Source organism: Blastomyces gilchristii (genome assembly GCF_000003855.2).
Source record: "Blastomyces gilchristii SLH14081 genomic scaffold supercont1.21, whole genome shotgun sequence".
Taxonomy (NCBI): domain Eukaryota; kingdom Fungi; phylum Ascomycota; class Eurotiomycetes; order Onygenales; family Ajellomycetaceae; genus Blastomyces; species Blastomyces gilchristii.
The window spans coordinates 298,517-308,747 of NW_003101662.1; the positions used below are offsets into that span (position 1 = coordinate 298,517).

General features: G+C 48.4%; 3 protein-coding genes across 3 annotated transcripts; 2 read left to right on the top strand and 1 right to left on the bottom strand.

The window, feature by feature from the left end:
- Positions 1-60: 60 nt before the first annotated feature.
- On the bottom strand, positions 61-2,460 carry BDBG_07878 (uncharacterized protein). Its single transcript, XM_002621614.2, has 2 exons — positions 1,915-2,460; positions 61-1,791 (listed from the first exon to the last, which is right to left on the bottom strand). Exons 1-2 carry the CDS (start codon positions 2,365-2,367, stop codon positions 169-171), a joined length of 2,076 nt encoding a protein of 691 aa, XP_002621660.2. The 5' UTR covers positions 2,368-2,460; the 3' UTR covers positions 61-168.
- Positions 2,461-4,121: 1,661 nt separating this feature from the next.
- BDBG_07880 (plasma membrane proteolipid 3) lies at positions 4,122-4,625 on the top strand (the record flags this gene model as incomplete). The annotated part of the gene is made up of 3 exons (XM_002621616.2): positions 4,122-4,138; positions 4,302-4,436; positions 4,604-4,625. The coding sequence occupies 3 exons, from the start codon at positions 4,122-4,124 to the stop codon at positions 4,623-4,625; spliced, it is 174 nt and encodes a 57-aa protein (XP_002621662.1).
- A 3,030-nt stretch (positions 4,626-7,655) lies between these two features.
- Positions 7,656-10,112, top strand: BDBG_07882 (uncharacterized protein; the record flags this gene model as incomplete). Its single annotated transcript, XM_002621618.1, has 1 exon — positions 7,656-10,112. The coding sequence occupies one exon, from the start codon at positions 7,656-7,658 to the stop codon at positions 10,110-10,112; it is 2,457 nt and encodes an 818-aa protein (XP_002621664.1).
- Between the last annotated feature and the right edge of the window lie 119 nt (positions 10,113-10,231).

The following is a 10,231-nucleotide window of genomic DNA, read 5'->3' on the forward strand; positions in this document are numbered from 1 at the left end:
TTGATTGCTACCTAGGTACCTAGGTACGGAGTAGGTACTAATACTCCGTACTATATCAGATATCCATTCAGAATCTATTTATTATTTTTGATAGGTTGTAGTATATGTACATGTACAGATCGTCACTTCTATGATATCGTACACAAAAGGGTCTAGGCTTCCCTTTACTCAACAGATTTCAATCATGATTCTCGACCCAGGGACATCGATTTTAGTCCCATGCACCAGTTGCCCAGGACCTACTCTATCGTTCCCATTCTCAGACACCATTTCATTAAATATAGAATAAACCAAACTTTTCTCTGACAGCGCTCCAAAATAATTCGGTACAGTGACTATTCCACCGTCACCGTCACCATCGCCACCAGACACAGAGGCTTGATCAGTATCAGTATCAGACATCTCCTCTCCATACTCCGCCTCAGAAGATGGAATGACTCCAAACGATACTTGCATTGTTCGTTTCTCCTGACCGGCATCAATTGCGGGGGTCTTTTTTCCCTTCTCCGTCGCCGATGAAGAAGCCCGTAGGCTATCCAAGGGGGCCACCAAAAACTGCACCGTATCTCCCTCTTTCGCAATCTCAGAGAGATCCGTCGTGAGCCGCCCATCCTTGAACTGTATCGACCCCGGAACAGCTTCATCGAATAGGTTCGCCATCACCGCACGGTCCTCCTCGACTTCTGCTGCTGCCTCTGAACCGGGGGCCGCCTCTTCGAAGATTTCATGTACTGGCCGAACCCGACCGGAGCCCAAAGCGACGTCTCCGGCGGTTTGGTAACTATATTCCGGATCTAATGATAGAAGTCCTTGCTTTTTACCCCACCCGCCTCCTCCGCTCACTACACGGTGAAGCCTGGCACCCTCATTGATGACAACAAGTGGATCAGCAGCAGGCATGCCCGAAGCAGCGTGGGGCCCGTCCTGTGGCGAAACAGGCTGCACCAGAGCCCAAACAGCCACCCGCTGATTTTGTAGGTTATTTGCCTCAAGATACGCTGGAAGCGCTTTCTCCAGCTCTGCCGATGCGTGTATTGTTGAGCTCGATCCCTCGTCCTGGTGTCGGAGCTGACTGATGATATTTCCCATGCTTGTGGTTATTACCCGCGGCTTCGTTACTGGGCGGAGAGGCACACGTGCGGTGACTTCGTGAGGTTTCGTTGCACCGTTGATCTGGCAGCTAAGGAGATTATATTCCTTGTCTAGCGTTAGTGTGGGAGAGGTATGGCTTGAGTCTGGGTGTGAGCTATAGCGCCAGCGCGAGGCAAGCATTGTACGGGGTTTGCCGTTCAGGAAGACGGTGTTTGCCAGTCGAATGCCAACTTCCACGAATGAGGTTACTACTGGAGAATCCCTTTTCGTAGGTATTTGACGATACAGGTAGGATAATGTAGGTTCCGTTTCAGGAGTAGACATGTCACGATTTTGAAGCGACCGGGCCACCTTGGCCGTCAGAGCATCTCCGTCCGCGAGAAAGAGAGATATACCTTCATACTCGTGTTGCCCAGCTAGTTTATCTCCGCATTTTTTCCCTTCGCGTAAAATTGAAATTGTGCTAGGAACGGGTAGTTTATCTACGACCGCTACCACGGAATAGACAAAGCTAGCGTGTCCGCCAGAAATGTTGGGTCGCGTGTTTTGGAAAAGGTGCGTTATCGATTCGCGTAGGAAGGAATGGGGGTTCACTACCCAAGAAGCAAACGCGGGGGTCACGAGTAAGATAGGGACAGTGTGAGAGATGTCGTCGCTCTGTGGAAGGCTTGGTAGTTTCGACATCACATCCGAGGGCATCTGCATCCGTTACCGAAGTAAACTGTTAATGTATGTACGACAACTTAAAGTTCGAAAGGAAACGGCAAACTGCGTAGCTCAGCCCAATTGGAGAAACAGAGCAAATCAAAATGCACAACTCACCACCCGCGTTGGATCCTTTATAAACCAAGTAGCGCTTCTAGCACCCGGTGTCGTCTTCACCCGTGCCCCGGAGCTTGAACACAGACCCTGTGTCCATTGGAGCGGATACCCATCATACCCATGCCCATACCCGAAACCACCAGCATAAGCACCATTATTCGCCTTCAACCGTCTCCCATTTCCCTTCCCCGTCGCCAGCTTGCCGCTGCCGCTGCTATAGCTCCGGTGCACCCATAACCCCGAGAGCGAAACCGCTGCTGTTCCCTGACCGGTAGACCCCAGCAAGCAACCACTGGCCAGGAGCCGCGTCACACCTTGGCCGGCGAAGCATTGGTGGAGTGGTGACATGTAAGAAGGGGCATGGAGGGGTCGATGCGGGGTGATTGATTGTTGGGAAGAGAAGCAAGCTGGATGATTTGGCGCCAGATGAGATGCATTAGCATCAACAAACATATCTTGGTTCAACAAATTAACTCGCCAAGCTCAGCCGAGCCCTCATTGGTTCCTGCTGCTTCGCGTTGGTTTGCTGAGTTTGCTCAGTTTGTATAGCCCAGTCTCACGCGTATTATTAGTTAACTAGTCATTTATTTATTATTATCAAGCTAAGCCCTAGTTACTAACTACGCCTTATGCAATGTGGCTTGGGAGATTCAATCCAAACCCAACCCATCCAATCACTTGCTGATTACACATCGGGTTGGGCTGGGGGCTATGCCCCATTGTGATTGGCGCCTAACATCAGGGCTAACTAAGCCCGTGCTGTAATGATTTCCTAGTATTTATTTCTATTTGATGAGATAACTATATCCGCCGTTCATTGGGATTTGTCTGTTCTTTCTCAGTTTTCAATTTTCTTTTCTCTTTTTTGAGGAAAACTGCAAAAAAGTTGCGCTGAACGATGATCGAGATCTTGAGGCCTGGATAAGGGAAGAGTGTGGTCAGGGGGCTATCTGCCTTAGTATGTATGTCTTTCATTAACTGCACAGCCGTGATCATTCTCTAGCAACACAGAACAATATATAGATACGTCAAGTGACTAACTGGCAGTCCCGAAAACGAAAATGAAACAAAGAGACGCTGTCGGAACATTCGAACATCCCGTTCGGGATCTCCTCCTGCTACTTCGGCATTCCTAGGGCCCAATTCAGAATCCCGAAAAAATCGCTCGCCCTGGGCAGAAGTGCTCGCTCGGCCGTGACTAGGGCAGCCGAACGATGACGTCACCGGCTCGGCACTGCCAAAAGGGATAAAAAGTTAGCCACAATTATACGCACTCACTCGTACCAGCCTTGCCACTCACTGGGTCACTGCTCAGATGAACCCTGGTGTGGCGGCACTATGACGTTGCCTGCGCTAAAAATACATCATATCATCCAGTGTCTTGTTCTGCAGATAGTTATGTCACTGTAAGGCTAAATGCACTATAGATTTAGTTATACATAGACGGTCAATAAGGAGACCACCACGAGAAGAATTAAGAGTGGAGGCATATTCTTTTTTTGATCCAACTGTTTCTACAGAGTAGTTACCCCATACAGATTTATTCAGAATCAGACCAGCAGCTTGTGTGGCGTGCCGGCTGCGGCGCAGCGGTTATGTACCGTACCGTGCGAATTGGACTGCTTAACCCCGTAGCAACAGAAACTAAGAATTATCATCTCCACTCCTCATGACGAGGCTTTGCAGGGCTGCAGATCTACAGTGTAGGAGAAGAAAATCCGTTCTGTATTTGTCCAATCCAGGCCAAGCTGGAAAAAAACAAAACTAATGTTGCTTCGGAATGACGACGATGTTTTGTCACAATAATAACTAATCAGCTGGTAGCTGCCATGATACATAATGCATAATGGCAATAGTTAAGTTCATAATAATAATTATCATAATATTCACTGCGGTGTCTTTGTTTTCTGGGCCCGGATTTTCCATTCCCAGCTTTTTTTTTCTAGTCTTTATTTTTTCCCGGGGAGTATTTAAATAACCTTACTTCTCCCCCTCCTTTGTTTGCCTTTTTCTTTCTTGCCTCTTTTCTTCCTCCCTTCCCCAACGTCATTCCTGCTTCCCATCAACCACCAAAACAAACAAATAGATATTTAATATTTAATCCCACAAACCCGACCTATAAATAAATCCATCAAGACCCTATACATATATATAACAGCTCGAATTACTATTCTCCGCCCTTTTATCCCTCCCAACACGCCGTCGCCATGGCTTTCACCGCATCGTGAGTATCTCCCCGTCGCTTCCGGGACTGGCTATTTATCGCCCAACCCAGCCACAATCCCACCAATTCGAAGGAAAACGGATGAGAAATGAAATAGAAATTAAATAAATATTATAAAAAAGGGAATATTACACTTGCTAACAAACAATTCCTATCCATACAGAGATATCTGCAAAATCATCTTCGCCATCCTCCTACCACCCGTCGGTGTCTTCCTAGAACGCGGATGCGGGGCAGACTTGCTCATCAACATCTGTTTGACCGTCCTGGGCTACATCCCTGGCATCATCCATGCTCTGTACGTCATATCTCTCTTTGTTCTGTCCCCTCACCTATTGTTATTACTATCACTATTATTATTACCATCATTATTATATCTCCCAAGGCTATTCTATCTGGTATATATATATATATACATAAATATGTGTTCAAAACACCAGCTAACCTCTCCACCTCGCCGCACAGATACATCATCCTCAAATACTAGCCCTGCGATGATAAATGAACGATTAATTCAGCCTGCTGCATCTCTTTTCTTCTCTCCTGCAATTCCAGCTCCCTACCCATTTCCGCTCCGTTCCGCCTTGTTGTTCGAGAACGTTCACCTTGGTTTTTCTCAATTTTGCCACCAAACCAACCTGATACCAATGCCAATCACACCTAAAATACATACACCCATGAAGGCCCTCTCTCCGCACGCTTCCCTTAGTTGATTAAAAATAACTATATATATCCGCGCAATTCCTCATCCTTCGTCGTCGCCGGAAATCCTCACTAGCCTATCTTAGTTTCTCTCTGCCTTTTTCAAAATACGACCTGCCTTTACATGAATTTATGCGAAAAATAGAGGGAAAAAAATCATTAAATGAAGGCGGAAAGGAGGAAACCTGTTCTCCTAGTGCTTCCTAATTTCTCTATCCACGCAGCGGGAGGAGCAACGGATGGGAGGATAGGGTGCTTGATAGGAAAACCTGCCCTTTTTTCTTTTTTCTTTTTTCTTTTTTTCTTTTTTGTTCATATCATAAGTTGCATTGGCTAGTTATGGGTTCTTGAGGGGGTGGGAAGAGGAGGCGCTTTGGTTTGATCGATCCCATGTCTCTCCTTTTTGACCTGTTTAGCTTTGTTTAACGCATATATATATATTTTCCCCTTTTAACGGCCAAAACCTGTTTTTGTTGTTGTGTCTTATTATATTTTTAGTGATACCAGTTCCTCGTCCCCACCCCCCAACTCTATCCATGATTTTGTCAAGGTTTCTTCGTCATTCCTCCCTGGTTCTGCCCCGCTTTCTTCTTTTCTTTAAAATAGTTGGCCGAATTAGTCTCATCCAATCTCTCTCTCTCTTTATCCCCGGGTTTATGCGTTACATTTTGCACTTTGCGCTTCTCGCTGATTCGTATTCTCTCGCGTTCGCATTCATACTAATGCACATTTCCCTCTTTGGGTTTTTCTGGTCTGGCATAGGCTTGGGCTTTTTTGGCTTCCAAACTTTACTAGCCTGGCTTGATTGAACTAAGTTTTTGATTGTCTGGTTGATTTGATTTGCGGCATGGTGGAATGAATTGTTTAATTGTACAGTAGTGTTTTATTTTTTACATGGCAATGTGCAGAGAAGTTTTTTTAAGTAATCTTTTTATTTTTCTCTTCCTTTTCGGTTGTGCTTGTTGTGCTTCGTTGGAGAGGCGGATATATATTTTTGAAGTACTGGTTCGTGCTTTTGGTCGTGCGGTTCCTATGACCAAGCATGAGAGGTAACTTATATACATGCTCCTCCTCCGCCTCTCAGTTTTGTAATTGGGACTGATAACTAGTTATTCAACATGTTAAAAGTATTGACCTAGCAGTGCTGCCACTACTCTGTAATCGAGATTGTGTTCTTCAGGAGCGACGAACCAACCGCAGCCACCAAGCTAAATTTTGAATTTAATGCACGGAAGATCTAACCGCCAGCCACGCCGTAGAATGAAGAATTTCCAACCCCAATTCTTGCCATGTTTATGTTTCACGCCTGAGGCGCGTCGCGAAAACACGGAAGTGATGTCATCAGCGCCAGTTAGCCGCCCAACCCTCGGCCCCTGAAACGCCTTTGACCCTGGCTGGCGCCTGGCCTTGACGACCTCACAACCTCGGCGCTTAAGCAACGCAGCCCCAACCCAACCACCCCCCTCATCCAACAACCTCCCATCACGCTGCTGTGTTTGCGGCGTTTCAGCACGGCGCCTAGCTACGGAGTACTCTCTCTCCAGTATCTCCAGTCCTTCCTCCTACCACTGCCATTTCTGTCTCTGCTCGAGGCGCCGATGGAAGGGGGAAGGGGGAAGGGGGAAGGGGGAAGTGGGAAGTGGGAAGTGGGCGGTTGGCCTGGCCTGGCATGACATGACATGGCATGATATGTTAATTGCTCCATTGCTCACATCGGATCTTTTCGTATCGCTGGCCAGGGGGGTGGTCGGTTGCTTAGCGAGGTCATCCTATAGGATGGACGGAATGGAATTGGAGATGGTGGTTTGTTTGGTTTTGTGATGTGGGCGCGTCCCTCCGTTGGGCCCTGCTACCTCGTGGCTAGGCCTGGCCGGGGGATGGATGTGGTGATTATGCGTCTCACTACCTGATTACTGACTGATGACTTTCTTCTGGGTGACGTGACGGAAGGGGGGTGAGTGTGTGGACATGCCGTTTTTTGTTGGTTGGCTGGCTCTATGATTTCCGGCTCTCGTTGTTTTCGATCTTGACTCTGTTCGGGTAACAAATGACCGCCAACTCTGCTGCTACTCGAATGGATATCCACTCCCCGTTTCTGAAGAACGGTGGTGGTTGTGGTGGTGCTGTTTGCTGATGGGTTCTAAAGAGATCGCGCTCGGCGCTCGCGCGCTTCGGATTTGGATAGAGGGGGTCCATTTTATGTCTGATCCGTTGTTTATTATTATTTACTTTTTTTTATTTTATTTTTATTTTATTTTACTTCTCCGCTTCTTTTCTTCTCTTTCTTGTTTGTCCTGTTTCCCTCCCCTTGTTTCGTTTCCATTTCTGCTCGATTTCCTTTGATATAGCATTTTTCTGTGCTACTTTACTACCTTGCGTCAGCGGGTCTTTTTAAACAACAACCCTTGTATGCTCACATACGCCCCATCATTTTTACCATCTCTTTCCTTCTTGGTATTTCACGCCTATTATCTATTGGGTCTGATATTCCTCCGTGCGGAAAGCTAGCTCTTGTATCTGTGCTACTGGTTGTACTACGACGATGAGCCGATCCGGGTGAATATAGAGGGTTCGTTTCTCGACAGCTTAGGCTGACAGGAATCGGTACGTCGTATGGGAAAACGCAGTGTGTCTTTGGATACCGCTTTTGTGGGGCTCAAAGCCCTCTGGTCTTTATATCTTCATGACACTGTTGCTCGAGTCCTTTCCATCCTTGCATTGTGGTGCATTCACAATATTCACAGCTTACAGCGCCGCTCAATGCTGGGATACCTAGCTCACTTCTTTTTCTCTCACCTAGAGCTGCTACACCAGCATGTCGCGCCGTTTTCCGGCCCTAGCAGTCGTTCTACAGCTTGCAGTTGCAGTACACAATCCGTTTTGCCTGGCAGATCATATCTCACCCCGTGCCACAACTATACCTAGGGGGGATTTTGTACCCGCCTGCGCACAGGGTTGCCTGCTCTCCTTTTTAAAATTAGACTTCCCCGCTGCGGCCTGCCCGAATTCACGCGACCTATCCTGTCTCTGCACCAGAAGATCTACCACGGGGTTTACGCTTGGTGAAGGTGCCCTGCGTTGTGTGTACGCCTTTTGTTTGAACCCTGGTATCCGGGAGCTCCAGGTATATGCCATCTGTTCTGGCATCCGGAACGCCCTTCCAAATACCCATACTGCAATCACCATCACATCTACAGCCATGACGACGACGCAAGCAGATCCATCCCCTTCAACAACCGTTTCCGAGACCACCCTCCCCACAACTTCAACCCTGAGCACTACCTACTCATCCACTTTGACAACGCCAACTATTTCAAGTACTAGCGCAACACTTCTATCAACTGCCTTATCATCATCCAGTACTCTGGCCCCTCCGGATCCAACCGGACTTCCACCCGGACTCCCCGAGCCTCCTGCAGCCAATGATGAACCATCCATGACCAGTGCCCAGGTAATAGGGGCTTCCATCGGAGGTGCAGTTGCAGGTGCATTGTTATTGGCCTTGATCATATTATTACTCTTAAAGAGCCGCCGAAAAAGGATGATGGCAGCTCATGAGAGCGAATTCGAAATTGGCGGGCAAATGTCCGAACCCACTCCACAGGGTTCTACAGCGGGATATCGGGGTGGCCCGACTCTCGGATCCCCCATTGGCATATACAACGAACCAGTCGCTCGTCGGCTTACCCATCCATCTAACACTACCAAACAATCAGAAGCTACTTCCCCAGATGCTGGTAACTTTCCGTATCCATATCCCGCCTACAGCCATAGCGGGAGCGATGATGCGAGTTTATCGACCCCCAATGCGACAAAGTCTAAATCGCCTCGTAGAATATCGCAATTGCTACCGGAAAAACCCAACTACGAGGTATACTCCTCGCAGCATCCGATTACGGAACGCTTGGGACGCCGCCCGGAAAGTTCGGCCACAGTATTTGAAGAAGATTATGATGGGGATAGGAAGGCCCTTCTTGCGGCAAACAGCCACTGGCCCACCGCACATCCAGGCGGCGGATATAAAAATATGTCTGCGTACAGGAATTATTCACAACCGCAGCAGTTTGGTATTCAATACACGACTTACCAGAATACTGGGAGACATCAGCCGCAACACCGGCAACGGCCGCAGCCTCCAACGTTAAGACTAGTAACCCCCGCCAGTAGCAACTCGTACCAGGGTCGAACAAATATGGCCACCTCGCCTCCAAAGGTTATGTACCAACGCGTGGATTCGGGATTATCCATGCGATCCAACGGGACAAGGCTGGGCGGACATCCAAATTTATACCCACGGGCTGGAGCTGGTGCTGGTGCTGGAGCATGGAGGCATGGTGGATCGGTCGACCTAAATCGACGACGACCGAACGATCGAACGTCCGCCGGGTCAGTTACAAGTTTTGAGTCCGTGGATATGAATGACGGGAATAGGAATGGTAATGCAGGGATTGTCCCCAAGCGCACCACCGTTCGCCTCAGCCCTGTCAGGGAAAGGCCAACATCCCCGGATCCGAATGCGTACCCGGCACCACTATCCAGGCCAGTGAGGTACCCACCAATGAACGGACGATCTGCATCAACTAGTTATAATTTTCAAGGGCAAGGATATAGTGAAAGAGTCAACGACGTGACTATGGGGAATGGAGCGAATGGCGGCAACTCACGTTTATATCCATATCCGTATCCGTATCCGTATCGTAATCCCGCTGGTACCACAAATAACATTCCCAAATTTCCGAAATTCCATCAACCACTCCGACCGCCAATACCTCGCCCTCAGCCGGAATCGCAAACACAGCCACAACCACAACCACAACCACAATATCAATACTCACCACACACCCCCAATGAACCACGAAATAGCCGAACCAGCAGCAACAGCAATAGCAGTAGCAACAACAGCCTCCTAAGCAAACGCCGCGGAGAAGCCATGGCAGATAAGATGGAGAGCGAGCTAGATGTCGACAAAGCAAGCAGGCGCCGTCCCAGCCCTTTGAATTCTGGGAGCAAGTCGGAGAGTGGTGCTGGAGCGGCGGCACAGGGAGGACTGAGGGCGCCGTTGCCGTCGGTGGATTTTAAGGCGCGGCAGAACAGGCAGGCGCAGGAACGACAGCAGCAGAAGCAGCAGCAGCAAGAAGGGAGGCGGGATAGAGATATGACTGACGATGATAACGACGCTGATGTGGAACAACAGTCTGACCTGCTAGGATCGCAGGGGCGGAAATTGACGCCCACGAGACGCGGGCCGGATTTATATCTTAATGTCGAGTGAGATGGATGCTTTTCATCTTATCATTTTTCTTTCTGTTTCTGTTTTTGTTTGCTGGTTTGATTCATCGGGTCGTGAGGCCATTTTATTCTTATAAAATCGTACTCGAGTACCCATCAGTT